Source organism: Scomber japonicus, chromosome 13 (assembly GCF_027409825.1).
Source record: "Scomber japonicus isolate fScoJap1 chromosome 13, fScoJap1.pri, whole genome shotgun sequence".
Lineage (NCBI taxonomy): Eukaryota > Metazoa > Chordata > Actinopteri > Scombriformes > Scombridae > Scomber > Scomber japonicus.
In genome coordinates, this window is record NC_070590.1 from 4943725 (window position 1) to 4968384 (window position 24660).

At 42.0% G+C, this 24660-nt stretch overlaps 1 protein-coding gene across 1 annotated transcript in view; it reads left to right on the forward strand.

The window, feature by feature from the left end:
• Positions 1–24034, forward strand: part of LOC128371002 (zinc finger and BTB domain-containing protein 16-A-like) — a 166101-nt gene extending 142067 nt beyond the window's left edge. Inside the window, exon 4 of the mRNA XM_053331195.1 lies at positions 23314–24034. Coding sequence (XP_053187170.1) covers positions 23314–23585 — 272 coding nt within the window. The 3' untranslated portion in view covers positions 23586–24034. The remainder of the gene's footprint in view (positions 1–23313) is intronic.
• The last annotated feature ends 626 nt before the right edge of the window (positions 24035–24660 follow it).

Sequence of the window (24660 nt, forward strand, 5' to 3'; positions counted from 1 at the left end):
CATTTTCATAGTTTAATGCTCTTCCCTATGAGACCTAATCAATGTAAACTATCAGTAGATGAGATTAAGACACAGTATTTTAATATCTTCCCTTTTTTTCCCTTCCCTTCTTTCTTTGTTTTTTCCTCTACCACTGTCACATTCTGGCTAGTTAAAAGATATAATGTCGAATTTAACCTCAGAAAAAAAACATTTATATATACTTAAAGTGGATCAGAAGGACCTTTTTATTCAAAATTCCCACTTTGCAAATCTTGCCTGTGTTACCTTCAGAGTAGAGTCTTGATTATATATCCAAATTATATATCAATTTTAGCAGTTTTGGCTCACTTCTTTACTTTTTGCATGTATTTTTTATACATTTTCATAGTTTAATGGTCTTTCCTATGAGATCTAATCAATGTAAACTATGAGTAGATGAGATTAAGACACAGTATTTTAATATCTTCCCTTTTTTTCCCTTCCTTCTTTCTTTCTTTGTTTATTCTCTGCACTACTCTCGCCTGTGAGACTTAATCGACGTCAAGCTGTAAAGCCGACTATGAACAGATGAGACGTACCTGCTATTTTTCTTTTTTATTCTCTAATAAGACGAGCGGCTAGGGCTAGGTTTCTTTTTCTTTTTTCCATTCGCTGTCTTGTCTGTTTTGTTTGTAAAGTAGATATTTGTAACTTTAGGATTGTGTGTTTATACCTACATCTCCTAGTCATAAAAATACTTTTGAGAATTTCCCCATAACCTTATCTCACTTCATGTGGTGTCAAAGTACATTAACAGGCTGTCTGGTCGTGTGTGTGTGTGTATGTGTGTGTGTGTGTGTGTCTGGGGTGTGTTGGTGGTCTTAAAGGCTTTCTGAATATATTACAAACACCCCCCCCCACCACCCCCTCCCAAAAAAGAAAAGGAGAAAAAAAAAAGAAAAAGAGAAAACAGTGGTAGTGATGAGAGGAGGGTAGTACAGGGGGGGGAGATAAGGTTGTGAGAGCAGGAGGCTGAATTTAAATCGTAATTGGCCGACTTCCACAAGCTTGTGGGCATTTAATGAGTCATAATAACTTCATTTAAAACCAGCTGAGCAGAAAATAGATTGGAGAGGAGCTGTGGCTAGTATGGATTTGTGTTGCTGTGTGAACGTGTGCACGGGTGTGTGCGCGTATTGAGCTTGACTGTAAAACCTACAGACTTGCACACGCACACACACACACACACACACACACACACACACACTGACACACACACAGTGCAACAAAAAGTAACTGGTGTGACATTTAATCCAGGACAGCTTGCAGAATAACACTGAGCTGCTTTTCACACAGTGTTGATGTATCGGTACAACATAATGAGACAATCAAAACATTTATAATGTGGTGACCATGACAACATCGGTCAGACACACTAATGCAACAGTCCCAGCTAACTCTACAGGCTAGCGCTCGGTATCCAAATAATATCATCTAATAGATCTGTGGAAGGACACAACTGTGAAAGGAAGTGAAAGTTAGGATTGGGGAAGCTGATCTACCCTCCTGTTGTCCCTCAAGTCAAGGAAGGAAGGGAGGAAGAAGGCAGGAAAGGAGGAAGGAAGGAAGGAAAGGAGGGAGGGAAGGAGGGAAGGAAGGAAGGAAGGAACGAATGAAGGAACGAATGAAGGAAGGAGAGGAGGGAGGAAGGAAGGAAGGAAAGAAGGACAGAGGAAAGAGAAAGGGAGGAAAGAAATAGAGAAGGAGGGAGGAAGGGAGTAAGAAGGAAGGAAAGGAGGGAGGGAGGAAGGGAGGAAAGGAGGGAGGGAAGGGAGGAAAGGACAGAGGAAAGAAATAGAGAAGGAGGAAGGAAGGAAGGAAGGAAGGAAGGAAGGAACTGTCCGGTCCGCTGTGAAGCTCCGCGGTGTCATTCAGCTAAACGCTACTGTCATATCGAATGAGCTTCCTCTCTCTCTCTCTCTCTCTCTCTCTCTCTCTCTCTGTCTCTCTCTCTCTCTCTCTCTCTCTCTCTCTCTCTCTCTCTCTCTCTCTCTCTCTCTCTCTCTCTCCCTCTCTCCCAATATCTACTCAAGAGCAGTCGCACCTGGAAGTGAAGTCAGAGTTACCCCGTGAGACAGGCAGCGTGTGAACGAATCCTTTCAGAGGAAAACACAAAAAAACACAATCCCTGTTTCAAAATTTTAAAAAATGCCTCCGATTTCTCCGCCGTTATGCCCAACAGTAAAAACATTGTCTCGCTAATGATACAACACTGTGTCATACATTCACGCTGGCGATTAGATTTTCACTACCACTTGTCGTATGTTTTGTGTAATGAGCCCTGGTATGCACTGACATCGGCAGAAATTGAAGTTAGCCTATCAGATTTGACAGCTCTCTCATTGTGTCATGACAGTGTGTGTAATTAAGCAAGTTTGACATGAGTGTAGACAGTCACACACTTTCTCTTGTCCGCCAGATTATTGGCCTGCTTATGCCCTACGGCTTTAAATCAAGACGGCATTAGTCACTGGTATCCTCACGCTTAACTCATCAGACAGACATCAGCATTTTTTTCTGTAAGTGCGTCACATGACTGTCAGGAGGATGACATATCAGCATATCATATGTTATTGTCTGTAACCCTCATTTTGTCCTCGAGTCAAGGAAGGAAGGAAGGATGGAAGGGGGAAAGAAGGAAGGAAGGGAGGAAGACAGAAAGAAAGGAGGGAGGGAGGGAGGAAAGGAAGGAAGGGAGGAGGAAGGTAGGAGGGAGGGGAGGGAGTGAGGAAAGAAGGAAGGAGGGAAGTAAGGAAGGAGGGTGGGAGGAGGAAAGAAGGAACGAGGGAGGGAAGGAAGGAAGGAAGGAGAGAGGGAGTAAAAAAAGCACAGAAGGAAGGGAGAAAGGAAAGGAAAGAAGGAGGGAGAATGATATATGTGCATATCATATGTTATTGTCTTCAATCAGTCCAGATAGTATATCTCTTAAATCTGTCTCTGTCTTGTATATTATTTAACCCTCCCGGGTCAAGTTGACCCGTCTCTCTTTTGACTGTTCCTTCTTTCCTTCCTTCTTTCCTTCCTTCCTTCATTCATTCATTCCTTCCTTCCTTCCTTCCTTCCTCTTTCTTTATTTTTTCCTTTGTTCTTCCCCTCCTTCCATACTTCTTTCATCATTTCCTTCCATCCTTCCTCCCTTCCTCCTTTCCTCCCTCCCTCTTACTCCTTTATTTCCTTCCTTCCTCTTTTCCTACCTCCCTCCCTCCTTACTCCTTTCCTTCCTTCCTTCCTTCCTCTTTTCCTACCTCCCTCCCTCCTTACTCCTTTCCTTCCTTCCTTCCTTCCTTCCTTCCTTCCTTCCTTCCTTCCTTCCTTCCTCCCTCCCTTCCTCCTTTCTTCTGTCCCTCCTTACTCCTTTCCTTCCTTCATTCATTCCTTCATTCCTTCCTCCCTCCTTTCCTTCCTTCCTTCCTCCCTCCCTCCCTCCCTCCTTACTCCTTTATTTCCTTCCTTCCTTCCTCTTTTCTTCCTCTTTTCCTCCTTAACTCATTTCCTTCCTTCCTCCCTCCCTCCCTCCCTCCCTCCCTCCCTCCTTACTCCTTTATTTCCTTCCTTCCTTCCTCTTTTCTTCCTCTTTTCCTCCTTAACTCATTTCCTTCCTTCCTCCCTTCCTCCCTCCCTCCCTCCTTACTCCTTCCTTCCTTCAGCAAGTCTTATGTTTATTTTTTGACAGTTTGTTCCAGATTTTCTTTAGCGTACTAAAACTGCATTTTTAAATTTGTATGAAATGTCATTAAGGAACCTAGATTTTATTACAGTCCCAAATGTAAAAAAATGAAGGGGGGGGGGGGGATTGTTTGTGACACAAATAGTAATAAAAGTAAATATTCTCTGAGGCACGACCTTTTATTGCATTATGTAAGTTGGCCAATAGCTCTGGGAAACTTTTTAGATCATTTCGCAGCGCAGATTAGAAAGCTATGAATCCCATTTATGGAAGAGAGCCTCCCTCATGAAATGCTCTTTGAAACTTTTATATTTCGGATGAAGAGAGAATGAACCCGGCTAAGCAAAGATCTGCCGACGGCACTTTCATGTGTGGGGAGGAAGAAAAGAAAGCAAGAGAAAGTGAAAGGAGACAGAGCGAGCGAGGCAGAGAGGGAGGAAGATAAAAGCACTCCTAAAGCCCTCTGGAAGTAGCCAGGACACACAAGGATTGCTTTTATGCTACTAATTCCACTGGGAGGTGCGACATAAAAGCAAAGCATGGATATTGTGTTATAACTGTTGAAAACAAGCAAGTGGCCACGGAATACTAATATGGTCGGTCAGAGGGAAAAGCACTTCAATCCGGGAGTAAACAGGCTTTTTTAGATGAGCCCTCAGAGGATCTTTTTTAGAGGCATAAGGGAAGGGGAGGGGGGGAGGGAGGGGGGGATGTATTGATTTGCAACTATTACTTGACTATCTTTGCAGACAGTTTCTGGAACACAAGCAGATTTTTAGGCTGTACCCATCTGTACTGTGTGGCTTATCAAAGCGTTTCATGTGATAATTAGCTGCTTTTTGAAAATCCTCATTGTTGTTCTTTTCTTTTGGTATTTTTTTAGATTTTATTAATAATTTTTATCATAAAAAAATTAGAAAAACAACATTTGATAGTGATTTCTGTACTGTTAACCCTTGTGTCGTCCTCCTGGGTCAAATTGACCCTATCTTTTCCTTCCTTCCTTCCTTCCTTACTCCTTTCCTTCCTCCTTTCCATCCTCCCTTCCGTCTCTCCTTACTTTCTTCCTCCTATCCGTCCTTCCTTCCTTCCTCCCTTCCTTCCTTCCTTCCTTCCTTCCTTCCTTCCTTTCTTCCTTCTTCCTTCCTCCCTTTCGTACCTCTTCCTGCCTCCCTCCCTTCCTTCCTTCCTTCCTTCCTTCTTCCTCCCTCCCTCCCTTCCTTCTTTCCTTCCTTCTTCCTCCCTCCCTTCCTTCCTTCCTTCCTTCCTTCCAGGACAACAGGAGGGTTAACACATACACCAGTTGCTTTTCATCCAGCATGCAGATTGTTTTTTTATTTTCCATGCTGCAGTGTTGCTGCGTTTTCTGCCCCCAGTGTTGAGCTCATGTCATTTTAAACATAACTCTAGGATCTGTATTATAACAACGCACTGCAACTTGCTGTTATTATCACACTCATCATCACACTAACAGAGCTGTAAATTATTGCCAAAGGCTATAAATTATTACCAAAGGCTACAGTGTTAATAAGTATGTGTAAGCATGCCACTATCAACACCACAAAACAGTAATATTATGGCACTGACAGCATTGTTAGCTCACTGCCTCGGGCCATCTGTGCTCACTATGATATGATCCTCTAGATTCCTTTAACTCATTTTAACGTCTCTAAGCATTGACCTGAAACCACTGTGTGCTTGACTACCAGCTTTTAACCCTCCTGTTGTCCTCAGGTCAAGGAAGGGAGGAAGGGAGGAAGGAAGGAAGGAAGGAAGGGAGGGAAGGAGGGAGGGAGGGAAGAAGGAAAGAAGGAAGGAAGGAAGGGAGGAAGACAAGAAGGGAGGATGGAAGGAAGGAAGACAAGAAGGGAGGAAGGAAGGATGGAGGAAAAGAGCAAGGAAGTAAGGAGAGAAGGAAGGAAGGGAGGAAGGAGGGAGGAAAGGAGGAAGGAAGGGAGGAAGGAAAGGAAGAAAAACAAGAAGGGAGGAAGGAAGGAAGGAAGGAAGGGAGGAAGGAAGGAAAGGAAAGGAAGAAAGACAAGAAGGGAGGAAGGAAGGAAAGAAAGAAGCAAGGAAGGATGGAAGGAAATGAGGAAAGAAGTATGGAAGGAGGGGAAGAACCAAGGAAAAATTAAAGAAAGAGAGATGGAGGAAGGAAGGAAAGAAGGAACAGTCAAAAGAGAGACGGGGTCATTTTGACCCGGGAGGACGACAGGAGGGTTAAAATGAAAAGCATGTGAACGTTTACCAGCTTCTATAAGAGATGACCACCGAAAAATGCAAAGACGTCTCTGTGAGGTTAAACTGAAAACCACAAAGAGCACAAAGACATAATGAGTGCAGCCAGCGTGACATGACAGCCACACACACACACACACACACACACACACACACACACACACACACACACACACACACACACACACACACACACAATACAGATGTTTCTGTCAAACTGTCACCCACTTTTAGACACAGAGCTTTGAAAGTGTTTCATATAATTGTGTGTAAACTAGAGATGTTTGCATCAGCGTGGTTGAAGACAATAAATCAGCTTCTTCAACATCAAAAAAAAGAAAAAAAAAAGAAAAACACATCCAAGTAAAAAAAAAAAAGAAAAACCCGTCCTGGTACGTTGTGTCACATTTTACTGCTAGTGGCAAAGTTTAACGCACATCATTAAAGTTTTTTGGTTGGAGGTTCCTTCCTTCCCTCCTTCCTTCCTTCCTTCCTTCCGTCTGTCCTTCTCTCTTGTTTTCCTTCCTCTCTCTTTCCTCCCTTCCTTCTTTCCTTCCTCCATCCCCTTTCTCCCTTCCTCCTTCCTCCCTTCCTTCCTTCCTTCCCTCCTTCCTCCCTCCCTTCCTTCCTCCCTCCCTCCTTCCTCCCTTTTCTCTCTTTTTTTCCTTCTTCTCTCTTTCCTCCCTTCCTTCTTTCCTTCCTCCTGTCCTTCTTTCCTCCACTCATTCCTTCTTTCCTTTCCTTCTTTTCTTCCTTCTTTCCTTCCTCCCTCCCTCCCTCCCTCCTTCCTTCCTTCCTTCCTTCCTCCCTCCCTCCTTCTTTCTTCCCTCCCTCTCTTCCTCCTACCTTACTTCCTTCCTTCTTTCCTCTGTCCGTCTTTCCTTTCCTCCCTTCCTTCCTTCCCTCCATCCCCTTTTCTTCCTTCCTTCTGTCCTTCTTTCCTTCCTTCCTCCGTCCCTCCCTCCCTCCCTCCTTCCTTCTTCTCTCCCTCCCTTCCTCCTACCTCCCTTCTTTCCTTTCCTCCCGTCCTTCCTTCCTCCATCTTCCCTTCCTCTTTCCCTCTCTTCCTTCCCTCTCCCTCCCTTCCTTCCTTGACTGGAGGACAACAGGAGGGTTAACTAGCCAACAAGTTTGAAACCGATATTTTAAATGCCACAAAAAAAAACATGAAATATGAATTGAGTGATTTTCATGAGCACAGCTGAGCAGAATAAATCCTAAATATCAAATGTCAGTTAGTATTGATAAGTTGCTGCAGTTACTTTGTGTTTCCTCCTTTTGTAACATATAATTGCCATTTATTATAATTTCATAGTTTCATTGAGTTAAAAATAACAGATGAGAACGATCACATGACATTCTGCTGCATCAATTAATGATCATCCAACCTGAGTAGACGTTTATATGTTTAATGTAAAAATGATCATATTTTATAATAACCGGCATTAAAAACATTTTTTTCACTTATTTTTTATTGATTTTAAACATCTGGACACCAAAAAAAAAACATACCAATAACCAAGAATAAATTAGAAAAATAAAATAATAATAAAATAAAATAAATAAAAATAATAATAATAAAAAATAAAAATAATAATAATAAAAAATTTAAAAATATAATAATAATAAATAAAAATAATAATAATAATAAAAAAATAAAAACAAATAATTATAATAAAAAAATAATAATAATAATAATAAAAATAAATAAAATAAAAAAAAGGAAGAGAGAAATGAATAAAGTGAATAAACAAGAAAAAGAGTATCACATCAGGAGTTAATAAGTATTGTGACTAAATCATGACCAACTAAAAATGACTGTGCCCAATTATTTATATTTAAGACCATGCCAAACCAGTCAAGCCCCCTCCGAAGGGCATTAAAACCATTGATCTCACTGCTAAGATTTAAGATTTAGGGATTTTTCAATTTAGCTATTTACAACAAATGTCTGGTTTTATGCGTGCAGCCATAATTTACAGTACTGCATACTTTACTATAGCTTTTAACTAGCGTGCATATAATGAATAAATAAAATCAAATTTACATCCAGCAAACATTTCCCAGATAACTCAACTAGGTAACAGCTGGAACACAAGGAAAAATAAAAAAAACCTCTACTCAGAGAGCGACTAGAGAGGACAGGCGAACCCTTTGAACCGTACAGTCACCATTTGGCCTATTTCTGCCTCAGCTGATTGTATCCCCCCCCCCCACCCCAGCACCACCACCACCACCACCACCCACACATATACACACACACACACTTCCCTACTTTTGGCCGCCTGCCAAGAGCTGTCATTGCCTCTACAGTATCAGTTCTGCTGTATCTATATCCAGAGCTGCGTGAAGGCCCGTGCACAAAGTGACGGGCTTGCAGGCGGGGGGGCGGAGGGCGGGGGGGGGGGGGAGGTTGGTGGACCGCCGAAAAAACCCTCAAACCAAAATAGCTTTAACAGCACTTTGGTCAACAGAGGAAAATAATTAACTAAAATTCCTAAATCTGGTATTCAGGGGTAAAAATTACCAAACTTTTAAGAGAAATCTTTGAGCCTCATTTAACTGACTTTTGCTCATTACAGTAAAAAAAAACAAAAAAACATCACTTTCCACTTGTCTGTTCTTTATTTTGGGACTATACGTGTCTACATACAATGCACTATGCACGCTGTAAGCAATGTCTTTTAACTTTATTGTAGCACCAAAATGAAAGCAGCTGATCAAGGCAGCCTGAGAGCTGAGCTCAGGCTCATAAATGATAACTAATTGGATCTCAATGTCATCTGTGCTGTGGGTCTGGACAGAATCTGAACTTGGAGGATTTTCTTCATCTTTTTTTTTTTTTTTTTTTTTTATACTTTACCCACCAAATAATATCCTCTCGCTCCTGACACCCCATTTGGGAGAAAAACAAATGACTTAATGGAAAAGAGCTAGTAACTCTCTGTATGTTGTCATTTGGCAGATAACGCAGGCTTGATGACTACAAGTTCTGTGGTATTTTGAGACAAGTTTATTCCCCTAAATAGCTCTTGTTGTGTGATTTCCCTAATTGATCCGATTTGCCCGTTTGAAGTCAACACTTATTAAGTTTTATGTGGAAGATTTAACGGGGTGGAAGAGAGGGAGATTTTTTTTGGAATCAAACAAAATAAACAAGTATGTAAATCAATGCACCTGAGAGCAGTAAAAAAAAAAAAAAAAAAACCTGCATGTTTCAAGTATTTCCTGTTGTTTAAGCCATTTGGAAATCCTATCATCTGCAGCTTCAACTATGTCTCCTGTTGTTTCTGTTGGCTTAGCTTTGGCCTCTTTCCTGAGGAGATTGACTCACAAAAAAAAAAAACTCTTCTCATTGTCTTTTTTTTTTTTTTGGTCATTGGAGGATAAACTAAACTTCACACCTAAAAGAAACCACAATATTGTTTCAATCTGAACCTGTCAAATTTCAGTATTTCCATTTTATTCCATTCATGCCAGTTCTTAGTATAACTCCGCTGCTTTTACACTCTTACACTCTTCTTCCCCTCCATTTTTTCTTTCTTTGTTACTCTTTTACCACCCAAGTGATCACCAAGTATTCCCTTCTTTCCACTCAGGCCCTGTGACTCCAGCCTTAATAAACTCAGCATTGCCTTTGACAATGTGTGACTTGAAAGCAGGAAATAATGGGCCCTAAACACTAAATCTTTACAGGTTATTGACCTGGGGTAGGAGAGGGGAGAGTGTGTATGTGTGTGTGTGTGAGAGAGAGAGAGGGAGAGGGGTGAGGGGGGGTCATCCACCAACTCCTGCCATGATTTCTCTACTTCTCATGTGGCCATTTTGGTTCACTAGGGCAAAGGGAGACAACTGGACTGGACAGGCACAGTGAAAGGTTATGTAATCCAGACATTAGCATCTCCAGCATCTGACAAGAGTTATTATGCTAACGTGAAACTTGGTGAAAGCATTGTGTTTCCACCACCACACAGATTTTTTTTTAATGACGGGGGAGCTCTGTGTCTCCTATTACACCGGTAAAAGTCCCAGTCCCAGTCCCAGCCCCAGCCCCAGCCCCAGCCTTGGCCTCTGCTTTGATTTCACTCTCCAGAAACTCCTTGGCAGTAATTTTCTCCTGCTACTGTAGAAGAGGGGAACATAAAAGCACAGGGGCAATGTGTCTGCTAGATTTTGGTGCACTCACCCTAAAAACCTTCACTCCGTCCACCACCCGGCGCTCCCCAGGCAAAGCAGACGACAACCCAAAATTAGTTTTCCTGCCCTGATCCAGCAGCCATCTCATCCCTTCCTCTGTTGAACTATAAATGCATTTACAGCACTGTAAAGAGGATGTCAATTGCTCTGCATTCCCAGCAGCTGGCTGGGCAACAGCCTGTGGTGGTCACAGGGGTAAGGGTTCAACTGCTGGTCAGAGTCTCAGGTCTGCCTGTTTGTACCTCTGCCGAGCACACAGAGAGCAACGCTGTGTATAACTTAGCTTTTCTGGCCTGCAAGCCGTCTGTCAATCTGTCCAACTATTCCTAGTCCAGGTGCAAGATATCATATAACTACTGCACCAGATCGCTATAAAACCTGGTGTAGATGTTCATGATCCTCAGAGGATATGAAAAAAGAGCCATTCTGACATTTTCCTGATGGTGATGAGTTGTTAAATGTGTCAGCTCAAGATATTCTATATGATGTTTACATATTACTCTGCTGTCATGCTGTCAACTGCTGGCCATGTTGTAATTCTCATAGTTATATATCAGGATCAGGAAAATCTGGAACATGCAAAACCACAGAATAGCGGCTTGGATCGCATCTCAGCTGTTCTACTTCAATGCAACAGGTTCATATTTTAAGGATTTGGCTAATATATGACACTTTGCTAGCTTTGATAACTGCAGGGTGACAGGAGGAGTCCTAATACTCATACACACATACTTACATAGAGCTAGATCTTTAAAAACTCTCTCACTCACTCCATCACTATGCTTTTGATTTAAAGTATCACGAGCCGCTCGGGCTGACAAACATGAATGCATACTGAAAGCATCTCAAAGTGTCACCTCACTTTATTTCTGGCTCATGAGGCCTTCAAATGCATCTCCAGGAATCAGATATCTGTCAGATAAATGCATTTAACCCAGAATTCATGTTAAGCTTCATCTCATCGAGGCTTCTATCAGGAGATTTTAGGTAGAGTCAAACTGCAGTAGGTCATTTGTGTCAGCGTATATTTCACCAGAAGCCCACCCACCCTTGTCCAACCAGGATCTATTAATACCAGGCCCTGAGGCTTGTGAGAAATAGTCCACTTTGGCATTTTAGAGCAGCCCAACTTACTTCCTGTCTCTTCACACCAGGAGAGCCCCGGGTGGTTCCTCTGTGCGTCCAGCTCTTGTTTCCTTCCTCACACTTCTTCTCACACACACACACACACACACACACACACACACACACACACAGAGAAGTACACACATCCCAACCCACCCAAGGCCCTGAAGATATCCCAGCGTCCCGGCAGCCACAGTGGCCTGCAGGAGCACACGGATACATGTCAAAGACTCATTTTCTTCTCTCTTTTTTTTTTGAAAACAGAGGGGGGTTGAAAGCAAAGCTGAAAACACATGGCACCTTTCACCTCTAGGGGCAGCCAGGGAGGAGGAGGGAGGGGAGGGCAGGGGGGGAGGGCAGGGGTTGGAGAAGGTGGGGGTGCTCTGAAACATTTGGTCAGTGTCTGGCAATGGCAGGGTAATTGCTGTTACTGGACGGCAAGCATAAACGTGTGTGTGTGTGTGTGTGTGTGTGTGTGTGTGTGTGTGTGTGTGTGTGTGTGTGTGTGTGTGTGTGTGTGTGTGTGTGTGTGTGTGTGTGTGTGTGTGTGTGTGTGTGTGTTCTTACACCTGGGAAAGAGTCAGCTACTTTTACAATCTGTATCTTTTAATTATGTCACAGTTATTCCCATTAGTTGAGATAACATTATATTACAGACTACATTAAACTTTTCATTTAAAGCTTAACTTGTGTGACTCTATCAGTAAAGTTGTAAAGTTTTTTTTTCAATGTCTTAATAATCCCAGTTTCTCTACAGTCTTTTTTTTTTTCTCAATTCTTCCGAAGCCAAAAATCTTAAATAATCCAGTGTTGGAAATGAAAAGTATAAAAAAACACATTTGAAATTTTCCAACTTCTTCCACTTGTAATGATAAGACGAAGGAGTTGTAAGAGATTTGTAAGAAGTTGTAAGACATTTTCACATTTCATTAACTCCCCGATGTATTGCATCACTTGAAAGAAATAGTTTGAAATGATGCATGTGTATTCATGTCCAGTGGTGTCGGCGCACACTTGAAACTAGGTTTCTGTGTGACGTCAAAGACAGTTTGAAAACGGGAGAGAGACGGGAGAGAGATATAGAGGTGGAGAGCAGGAAAGGATGGAGGAGGAGGAGGAGGGTGAGGAAGAGGAGGAAGGAGGAAGGAGGAGGAGGAGGAGGGAGGGAGGAGGGGATGGATGCATGGACTGAGATGCCCTCGATGTCCCAGGGGGCAAAAGCTCTGGAAATGGCTTCGTTGTTCAGAGAAAGTAAGGCAAAGAGAAAGAGAGAGAGCGAGAGAGCAAGAGAGAGAGAGAGAAAGAGAGAGAGAGAGAGAAATAAACAGTACAAGAGAACAGGGAACAGTGAGGGCAGGAAACTGTCTGTGACCTACTGGACAAACAAATTGGTTTGCAGGCAAAATGGATTAAGAGGTTGAGCTGAGCAAAAAAAAAAAAAAAAAAAAAAAACACGGGTGACTGATGTTGCAATGTGAGCTCATCCATTTTGAAGGGGGGGCTGAATTTAGAGGCTTCATGTGGAAGTGTCTTGTGTATTTTCCCCTCTCTCTCTCTCTGTGTGTGTGTGTGTGTGTGTGTGTGTGTGTGTGTGTGTGTGTGTGTGTGTGTGTGTGTGTGTGTGTGTGTGTGTGTGTGTGTGTGCGTGTGTGTGTGTGTGTGCATGCAAACGCTCTGCAAGTCAATATTTGTCTGCTTTGCCACGTCCCTAGACATCCCATTCGGCGCAACAGACCGTAAAGCTGTCAAATGCGACCTGAATATTCTCTGTCTTCATCTGTTTCCTCCCTTTTTTTTTTTTTTTTCCCTCTCCCTCCCTCTCTTCCTTGTGCTCTCTCACTTCCCTTTGATTTCTTTTTTTTTTTTTTCCTCTCTCCGTCGATAACAATAACATCGGGAGCAAACATGTTCCTGTGCTTTTTGATGGCTTGTCTTACCCCCCCCCCCCCCTCTCCCCACCTCCTCCTCCCTCTCTTCTCTTCACCCACCGCTTCCCTTCACCTACCACCCCCCCCCCTCCACCCTCCCCAAGAAAAAAAAGCAAGATTATCTCCTCTTATCTCGCTGTGTTTGCTCACGACCTGAAGTCATTTCTACTTGTGTGTGTGTGTGTGTGTGTGTGTGTGTGTGTGTGTGTGTGTGTGTGTGTGTGTGTGTGTGTGTGTGTGTGTGTGTGTCTGACTGATAATTGTGAATTGAACCACTTTTATAGTTTCATAGTATATCAAATATGTTCAAAGGGCAGTTACTGTGTGTGTTTACCTATTACACATACACACACTGTATAAAACCACAGTTCAATTGTACTGTAATTGTCCTATTAGATAGCTAGCGTGTCGACATCTCTACAACTTGAATCAAGCAGAGTGAAATCAGGAGGATAATGTCGACTGCTGCAGATTATCTGCTAATTTTGGGCCCCGAGCCAGTGAATGAATTATGGCCGTCATTGCGGTGGCAGTTAGTGAGTTTGCTAACTCATCTGACAGCTCATCTGGATATTTACTTTATTACTCTGCCACTCTGTTTACTATTGGGTGTTGCAATACGTGATGCTAATTATACTTTCTATCTTTCTATTTATGAGGTTTTATCGTTTAACCCTCCTGGTGTCCTTGAGGAAGGGAGGGAGGAGGGAAGAAGGGAGGAAAGGAGGGAGGAAGGAAAGGAAGGAAGGAAGGAAGGAAGGAAAGAAAACACAGAAGGGAGGAAGGGAAGGAAGAAAGGAAGGAAGAATGGATGGGAGGAGGAAAGGAGGAAGGAAAGGAGGGAAGGACAGAAGGAAGGGAGGAAGGAGGGAGGAAAGGAAAGGAAACAAGGAAGGGAGGAATGAAGGGAGGAAAGGAAAGGAAACAAGGAAGGGAAGGAAGGAAGGAAGAATGGATGGGAGGAGGGAAGAAGGAAGGAAAGGAGGGAAGGAAGGAAGATAGGAGGGAGGGAGGAAAGAAGGAAGGAAAGGAAGGAAGGAAGGGAGGAACGAGAGAAGGAGGGAGGGAGGGAGGGAGGAAGGAGGGAGGGAGGGAGGGAGGAAGGAAGGAAAGGAAGGAAGGAAGAAACAGTCAAAACAGACAGGGTCAACTCCTACTGTACGTACTGTCACAACACACTATTTTAATATTATTCAAATGAAACTGTAAACTACTCAATTTTATATTCCTGAATTCTACGTATTTGATATTTCCTCAGTGACAGTTAGACAAATACGTTTCTACGGTGACAGACAACTGAGAAATGAATTATATTCAATGTTTTTTCAGCTTATATGACGACAGACTCTGAAACAGCAATGTGTCATTTTTACACATTTACTGAAATAACAGTGAAAGTTGAGACATATTAGTAGCTGGCTATCCTCACACTGCCTTCATGAAATCATTAGATACATATTTATGTAATATAATACTTGTAGTTTTTACTTTTGCCAAAATATTTCCAAAAGAATTCAGTCCTGGTTTTGTTTGATGATGATGATCTCTGCATGTTGCCACCTGTCACATGCTTCATGACGCACGTTAAGATTTTTGTCAGGTAAAAAAAAAAAAAAAAAAATTCCATGTCAGATTAGAAATATATGAAGTTATTAAAATGACTTACATCCTGAAATCTGATCCCCTTCCCCACCCTCTCTCTGTTGTTTGCGTTCTGCAGTAACGTGTAATAATTTGGCTGTAGTCGCGGTGTCTCGTTGCATACTCATCCTGCCTGTGTGTGTGTGTGTGTGTGTGTGTGTGTGTGTGTGTGTGTGTGTGTGTGTGTGTGTGTGTGTGTGTGTGTGTGTGTGTGTGTGTGTGTGTGTGTGTGTGTGTGTGTGTGTGTGTGTGTGTGTGTGTGTGTGTGTGTGTGTGTGTCTGAGTATGTTTTTATTATTTTGAGAGGCAGTCTGGCTCGGGCCCAGTCTTTTTCTGAGCCTTGATAAAAAAACGTGCTGGGAGCATAGCGGTACACACCTACTCTGCTACAGGGTACAGGCAGTACCGTGGCCTGTCCTCTCCAATTGGCAGCCTCTGTGCTGCTGTACCACTGATAAGAGGCTGGTGTAAATAAAACTGTACAGCACGGCTCGTTATAACGCTGAAGGTAGAGCGGGGGGTGGTGGTGGAGGTGGAGGGGTGGGGAGGGGGGTGTAGGGGGGGGGCATGTGGTGTCTGTACTCATTGTTCTGACAGCATACTGCGTCTGTGTGTGTTCCCGTGAATGTGTGTGCTTGTTTTTTTTTTTTGTTTTTTGTTTTTTTTGCTATTTGCATGTGAACCAGATTGAGTTTTACACGCAGACCAAAAAAATAAAAAAATAAAAAAAATAGATAGAAAGATATTTTCCCGCCACTTAAAATCATTTTGGCCATTGCGTCACTTTTATTTGATTTGTTTTATAAAGACTGTTAGTTATGAATCTCGTAGAGGCAGTAGAAGTCATTTTCTAAGGGGTTATGGGCATGAATGGAAGTCCTCAGAAGTGTAGTAAAACCAACTTGTGTGTGAATGTGTGTATGTCTGTGTGTGTTTATGGATTTTTGCTGTTTTTTGGTACTGAGAGTACTGTCTTACGTAAGCCATTTATGTAGGCTCAGTGAACAGCCAGGCTATGTTTTTGATGGTGACTGCGCTTGTCTGCTTCCCTCCCTCTGTCACACACATACACACACTCACACACATGCACACATTCACAAACGCATGCACGCACATACACACACATGCAGGTTCTCTCTCTCTCCCTAATCTGTCTGCCTGCCTCTCTCCCTCTCTCTCTCTCTCTCTCCCTCTCTCCTGCCCTGTTTACACTGTTAAAAACCACTGAGTGTGATATTGGTCGGCCATTGACAGACACAGTGTAATTAGCCTTTTTAATTTCCCATTTAGCCTCCCTGACTCCTGCAAACAGATCATTCAGCCACTTCCTGCAGAAATATGTGCATATGCAGTAAAGCGTGTCCTGCTCTGCAAGAACCAAGGCTGCACAATAATTTAAGTGGTGGTGGTAGTGGTGTTGGGGGGATTGGGGAGGAGAGGGGAGGTGGGGGTGAAGCTTTCTCATGTCAACTTAACCTTCACATGTTCATTTCTGTGCAAAAAGTCACTCAACCAATTTTAGGCAACACCAACTGCTGTTGTTGCAAAATGAAGTGAGTTTCAGGTCAATGTGGCACTTCAGAGGAAATGTGTGAAGAGGCAATTTTTTACTGTTGACTTGTTTATTTTTAAACCCAGATGGACACCTGTGTTTAATATAGAGCACACAAGCATATAATCCTCAATTTAACTTCATGTATAGTTTTAGGGTCACATGTAAATCCTTGCATTGGGGTATTCATTCCTTTTATGCAAATGTCGAAACGCTCTCCAGCAAACTTTATTTCAGCATAGACGACGAGCAACTGCAGCCAGATATGCAGCCTTTGATATGGAGAGCAGATAATCAAATTTCAGTCCACACAAGATAGTAATCTTCTTAGCGTTTGGCTAACTACATTCATTCATTCAAAAGTTTTGCACTAGGCATAACTTTGCTAGCTCAAACTGAATATTACTGATGTATATTCACCAGTAATTCTCACCAAATGCAGAATTTTAAGAACTAGTCCTCGAGCCTTTGTTCCAACCTACAAGTTAATCCCACAGCCTGACTGCACTGTATTCTTATTCTTATTCATATCGTGTTGTTTTTTGCATGTGATGAATTGTCCGTAGTTGAATTTGGCATCTCATGTATTACAGCGAGCTTGTTTTCTTGGAACAGTAGAGCAGCGAGGAAGCGAGGAGTGTTTTTGTATAAAGGATGCTAAATAGTGTCATGCCTTCTCATGCAAGCGGTCATGAGACCATTGTCAACTGATTTTGATGACAATGTTGCAGGAAACAGACGGTCTAGCATGACTTTGCTAATTTGCTGGAGAGCTATTTGTTTGATTCTGTATTTGTTTTTGTAACCCTTCATCTCCATTTGATGTCAGTAATATGTTTAGCTGGCAGAATAAGATCATTTAAAGCTTGAGTTGCAAAGGGAAGATTGATGGCTTCATCAGATTATGAAATGACCAGCGGTTGTTAAAGAAGAAACTTTTTTTTTTCTTCTTCATGCACGATGAATCCTGCACAGGATGAAATGTTTAGCTCTAGTATCAACATGGTGGCCTACTTTTGTGTGTTGCTATGAGCAAAGACAGGCTCTCTAACTCTTATGTTTAATTCTGCGATTGTCTTTGATGAAAGATTCTGTTTAGACTGTGATCCCCAAGGGGGGACATCTGTTGCAAACTTGCATATATGCTCTACCTGTGAAGGAAAGTAGGTTGGAACAACAAGTGTCAAGCCAGAGTTTGGGCATACAGTCACAAAAAATATTTAGTCTTCCACAAGAGGTACAGAAAAACAAGACTATTACCCCAAACAAACAGGGCCTTTCTCTGTCTCTGGCATCTTCTTTTAAATGAGAAGAGCTTCTGAATGGAGGCATTATGAGATCACATCGCTGAGCTGGATGATGTGAGTGTGGTGATAGTGTGTGTTGTTGCACCCAGATACACTTATCACACCCGCAAACCCCAAAATGGGCACTGAGGTTAGGTTTTCCCTGGTCTTCGCCTCTGCACCATAACGTAGCACTGGTTCACATTTGCAGCTCAGATGCCATGCACACATGGAATGAGTGTAATAGCAAATAGGACAATGTACCATTGCACACCACATTATTTAGGGAAATGGGAGAATGAGCACTTAGTATGTCAGGGGAAATTACAGGCGAGGGAATGCACTTCTCTGCAAGGCTGGCGCGGTGGGCTAATCCACAATCCTCATCACGTCGGCATGGTGAAATGTTGCCACTGTTGGGGGAAGCCCACAGCAGTTAACTTTAAGTGAAACACTCTTGAATAATGCCAAAGAGGTGGTTAGAGTACCTAGACTCTACTAGACCCGATAGTAATCACACACTGTATTGACACAACACTTTTTACAACAGAGAAGTTGGACAAGTAGTGCTAGCTGATAGTTTATGATGATAGATGAGAGGATTGTGATATCAGTTTAGTTTGTGGATCGCATGATTGCAACAGATGTCTGACTCATTTCTGCTTCACTGCCTTCTTGTTATTTTAAATTTGAAACAGTTATTGACATAATGTCTTTGAAAAGGCAACCACATGAATCATATTAATTTTTATTTCATCATATTAAAAATAATTCCATTAAGTTGTTTAACATATTTTTGGATGACATGTATTAAATTAGCACTGCAGCTTTTTTTCTTCTGGCTTAACTTGGATTTCCAACATTTAGACATTATTGACACACATTTGACAAAGACTTGACTTGGTCATTTCAAATTTTAGACCCTGAGCTAAGTACCAGCTTGAATACTAATGTTTCCATACAGTCAGCAGGGCCTGCTGTGACTAATTTACACCCTTAATAAAGAACTAGGCCCACTTAAAATAAGAGGAACACTGCTGCACAAACTAAGCCGAACAAGATGTAAAAAAAAAAAAAAAAAAAAAAAAAGAAGAAAAAAAAAGAAAGAAAAAGAAAAAACAATTTGCCTTTTCAGGAAACCAAAGAACCGGATATGAACTTTCTACAACAAGCTAGTGTACACTTAGAGCTGCAGTTGCAACTAGCATTAACAAACAATAGCTAATCTAACTTTATAAATCAGCAGCACAACACACTGAGAAGCTAATGCATGTTGAAAGTTTACAATGAGGCAGTATATGAGGAGGGGGGGGGGGCTTGCTTTATCAGCGGGATGCAGGGCCTGAATAAACACTTGAAGTTTACAGTATATAAGGGGACGGTTATATTACTCTTTGCTACCGGGCTTTGTAGGAAGTTTACTTGATTGGCATGGAGCCCTCTTTGGGTTGTTCTCTTTTACAGCCCCCCCCCCCCCCCCCCCCCCCCCGCCCCCTTATGAAATAACTGAGCCACACTGCGCTGCAACAACAGTTGTGCAATATTTCAGAGAGGGAAGCGAAAAGGGAAGCGGCTTTGGTGGCATGTGGCACCTGATCACCACCTCCCCAACTTGCACACGCACTAACTCAATACGGGGGTTGTGCAACTTTTATTATGTCAGCTACGAGGGTTGAATCTGTAACAATGTGACACGGGACTCCCTACTAACGGGGGGAGATGGGGCGAGTCTTCCTTTAGTCTTCCTTTCAAGATGTTTTTAATTTTAGTTTTTGGTCTTCTTGGATTGTGTGATTTTATTTTCTGTATATGAGCATTTATATTTTCTTTCAGTCATTCATACATTCATGCAAAAAGAGGGGGATGCCCCTTTTTGTAATGTTGGTGCTTTGCAAATAAAACATCTCGTGATCCTAGTGAAGTTAAATCAAGTTCATTTGGAGGAAATAATAATGTGCCTTTTAGTTTCTACTCTGAATGGATGTTGAATGGATCTGTGGTTGGAGTGCAGTTTGTTTTGTTTTTTTTTCCTTTTTGTTTTTTTATGTAAGTAGAGCTATTAGTTCAAGCACACGAGGCGAAGAGTAACAGCTGATGTCAAGTGGTATGTCTCCTCAGTCCCGGTTACCCCGTCTTTCCTAACTAACAAGTTCACCCTCTTGCCATCAAAGGGGGCCTCGAGATTTATCACTTTAATTTGGCAGTGAAAATGGCCAATGGCGGCCGTTACCAAGCGGAGGGCCCCCTGTTAGCACTTAGCTGGCTAACTAGAGTGACGGGCATCTGGCTGGGTGGCTGCCTGGCCGTGTGTACCCTGGATTCCTATGCTCCCACTTTTCCTCCCCCCCCTTTGCCCCACAGTGACCTCACACAACTCTATTCTCCTTGAAGCAAGGCACCATGCAGGCATTTCCTGACAATTTATGTCCTTGTGCCACAAGCAGGGGCATGCCCTGCACTAAAATCCTATCCCTGGCCCATTTAGCACACGCCTCTTGGCCTCCCAGAAGACTGGTTATAGTGTTGCACCACTATCTGTGGGGCGGAGTCACTGCTGCCATCTCTGCTTTTAAAGAGCCATGCCAGTGTTAAACTGATTTACGACAAGTCACCTTTTCTTTTACAGTACTGCAAACCATAAATGTGTGTGTGTGTGTTTTTCTTACCTTCCAGACAGACGTTTGTTTTCATTATTTTTTTCTTTTTTTTTTTTTTTTTTTCTCCAAACAGATTAGATTTGCTGAGCATGAAGGCTCGTTTCCCACATCACACAACAACACTGTCACACATTTCCACACTTTCACACTTGGAAGCTGCCCAGCACAATCAAACTATTTGATCTGTTGGCCTCAGAGGAGCCAATCCAGAGCTGCATGGGGTTAAGCGCCCGGCTCACTGGCGCCTCTACGGGGAGATGTTGCATTGAAGCTGACGTTTTTGAAACATATTCATGACTCGGATGTACTATCCAAACACGATTCACTTCACTGCAAGTTTATTTTAATAGATTACAGAACTGAATTTTGTAGCCTGTGGCCACATGGAAAAAATTGTAGCATGTTTTGAGAAATGAGGACACCGAAAAACACCAATACAGCCGTTTAGATGTTCTCCTGAAATAAAGAAACATATTAACATATATTTACTTTAAGCACTGACATCAATGAGTCGTGGTTGTATTTCTATGCTCGTAAAATCGTCTCTATCGCTCCCCCGCAAGGGTAATCAATGAGCTCCAATCAATAGGTTAGCAAAGCAAGCATAACATGTAAAAATAATAATTACAGCTGATCCAACAATGATGAATCAGGGAGTTAAAGAAGCAACAGAGGGACTCCGTGATTAATGCAAATGAGAGACATCAGTGGGTGTGTTGGGGGATTCTGTGTACATCTCCACTACATGTCTTGTTCTCCAAAGGTTAAGTGGCTGCTTTTGCCAGCTAATTCGGCCATATGCTCATCTGTGCATTTGACACTGGCGCGCCATACGCTCGCACTGCAAATTATGCCTCTTGAATGAATATGCAGCCAATTAAAAAAAGGGACACTGCTCACCAGCTTCAGTCTATTTAGTCCAAAGTTGTCAAATGGAAATAAATCTTGTGATCTCACAGATTAATCTAGGATGTGCTGGCTTTAAAGGTTGCATTACAGTGGCTTATGATCTAGTCACGCTCAGTTGTGCAGCGTACCGTCTTTTGCATAACTTGTTGCATAAGCACTCTACTGGCAGGCACACTCTGTCATGTACGGTCCGTGTCATTTCTGCTTTTGGTAGGGCTTATTACAGTACAGGCCGTTCCCTAATGTCACTGTGGTTGCAAAACCACACAAGCCATCCTCTCCCTGACTTTTTTTTTTTTTTTTTTTTTTTTTTCTGTCATCTAAGAATTGGCTTCCTGTTTTCATTGTGTTCTCTTTCTCTCTCTCTGGAGGTGTCGTAACCCAGGAGGCCGTGCCAAGAACAAACCATGGTCTGGTCGGGGGAGAGATCGCTCTGTGCTTGCACTGGAAACAGACATGCACACACACACACTAGAACACATGCACGCCCTTTTTGCACACACACAATATCCAGATGTTAAATGTGTGTGTGTGTGTGTGTGTGTGTGTGTGTGTGTCTGTTTGATGTGTGATGTGTATGGCATGTACAGTTGCTCGTTGCCAAGCCATAAAAAGTCATTCGCCTGGGCTTGATCTGATGTGCCCTCCAATAGCACCCTGTGTGTATTGTGCATGCCAGGCCCCTGTCGCTCCTTTTTTATTGCTGTTACAAGGTTGTACAATTTCATAAAGTATAGAGGAATACAGGCAATTCAGACCATAGCTCAAGGGCTGCATACTTGATCTACTTGCATAAACAGAGAGCAGAGAGTGTGGTGCAACAGAAGTGGAAGAGCACTCACCAATAACTTCATGGCTCTGAGTCAAGAACAGGCATGTGTCAGCTGAGTGTACTTAGCCGATACCAAACATATTTACTCAGTTCTATAGTGCATATTAGCATGAAGAGTGTTCACTTCTGAATATCCATTGATGTGAAAGAAGTTGGGAGAAATTGGAGACTTGCAGAATAATAGAGCTAAGAGGAGTAATGTGTTTTTTGGACTTGTGACATTCTTACTGAGTGGAAGTAACATGATCTGTGACAAATAATGGGCTCTATGATTATTATTGTTAGATTATTTTTTTTTTGGCAGATTTTCCTGCATCAAGCTGAGGAAGACATACTAGACTCTTTGGATTACACAGTATCAGGCTGCAAACATGCTTTCCATGCTGTCAGTCTAATATATTTTCTTTGCAGTATCACATTCAGTATTATAGATGTAACTTTAGATAGGTACAAGTAAAGGAAGTGATGCATTATATCGTAGCATATTACAACATTTGGCTTATGTGATGGGTTTGTGTGCAAGAAATGAAAGTAAAAATGAAGCATTGAAGAATTAAAATGAGCTTTACTCAGTTTGCATTAAAAGAAGATTTTTTGAGGCTTGTATCAATACCGATATTTTCCACTTTTTAAAATCATCCAATCAGTTTTTATTGCCTGGATGTTTTACTGCATTCATAATGTTTTTGATTAGGAAGCCTTTAATTTGTTTTTTGTTTATTTAATTGTAACCATGTCATGGACTCGGACAGTCAGTGCTCTCTGGTGGACAAACTATGACACATCTTTGGCATTTATGTACTGTCTGGCATTATCAGCAGAGTACTACAGTATATATGATCCTGAATAGTTTATTGGTTAGCAGTGTTAATGATTTACTCTACTACAATCTACAATGTTCTAATATGCAATCTGTCTCCAATCAGTCTTTCAAAGTTGAGTTTTAAAGCTTTAGAAATGACTTGAGAAGGCATTTTTGTAATATTGGTGCTGCAATGAAATAAAGTCTTAATTTAGGTTATAATGTCAGAGTCAGGATGGATGTGTTTAGGTGTAAAACGTCAGTAGAGAATTATTATTATCCTTTTTTTCAAACTACGCTATAAAAAAATGAGATTTCATTTGTCTCCACGTTCGGTCCTATGAGACTCTTGTTTCTCTCTGTTTCGTGATGCATTTCCAAACGTGCTACAGTACATGTGTTGTAACTGTGTATTAAATCTCCACTTCTTTTTTTTTGTGTCTCTTATCGTTCTCCAGCTGGTGAGAAGGCCATCGTTTGTGACCAGTGTGGCGCCCAGTTCCAGACGGAGGAATCTCTGGAGGCTCACAGGCAGATCCACACCGGTATGAACACACACACACACACACACACACACACACACACACAGAGACAGACAGACACACACAAAGCCAGATATTTTATTACACCATGGACTTCAACAGAAAGACATGAGCCCCTCCTCTGCTACATCAACATGTTTGTATTAGTTAGATTTGTACAGCAAGTTTCAATCATTATAACTCACTAAATAGAAATGTTTTGAATAGGTTTTAGATACTGTATTTAAAATAATAAGCCCTTTTAAAATACCAATGAAAAAGTAGCCAGATGCCTTTATGGAAGCTTCAAAGTATGCAGTATGTACCCGGATCAAATTCAAACTGAGAAACACGCTGAAGTTCACACTGAATCATCAGATCCCTCCTGATTCACACTCCCAAACTGTCGGTGCATTTGCACAAATCAGCATGCATGTTGTGGCGTGGTGTGGTGTGTGTGTCTGTCTGTGTGTGTGTGTGTGTGTGTGTGTGTGTTGTCGAGGCTCATTCAAACCTTTCTCTGGCTAGCTGGAGCCATGGATTGACAGACAGATAGATCACATCATCTTGGATTAGTCCCCTCTCGCCCTAAATCAAGACAGACTCAACAGTAATCAACAAACCGGGAAAACTTGGCAGGCCGATGTTGTTTATCAGTGTTCAGCTATGAAGATGGGGAAGGGAGGGGGGGACGATGTTAGACGCCAAGATGTAAATAGGAAGAAGTAAATCCCCTTTCAGCAGATGTGTGATGGCCCCAGAACAGTTCAGTTCAATGCCGATGATGAACTTTTTAATTTGTGGGAAAGGTTTGTCTCATATTTCGCCCCCCTTATTTTGTTATGGAGGCGGTGTGTTTAGGGAAAGGGCATGCGTGGGAGAAGTCAGTGTTTGTCACATATGTGTGCATGTGTATATGCATCCCTGTGGACCATCTTCTCTATCCCCATTTTCTCTCTACTATATGCATCCAACATTTTGGAGCTCCCTCGCATATTCCCACCGTACTACTCATGATAGGGAGGCTGATTTATAATATTGCCAAACATTTTATTGCACTACAGACACATTATGGAAGAGCTATAAGTCCCTCAGTGCATAATTTGTACAGTTTCTGCATAAAACTCTACTGAAGATTAGTTTCTTGTATACTAACTTCTATATTAGAGCAGGAACATCAACATTATAGTGGAGATTTGGAGATTTAATGCTGTATAGTGTGGTATGTAATTGAGATAAAACATTAAAACTACACATTACCATCTTAACAGTAGCTATGGTGAA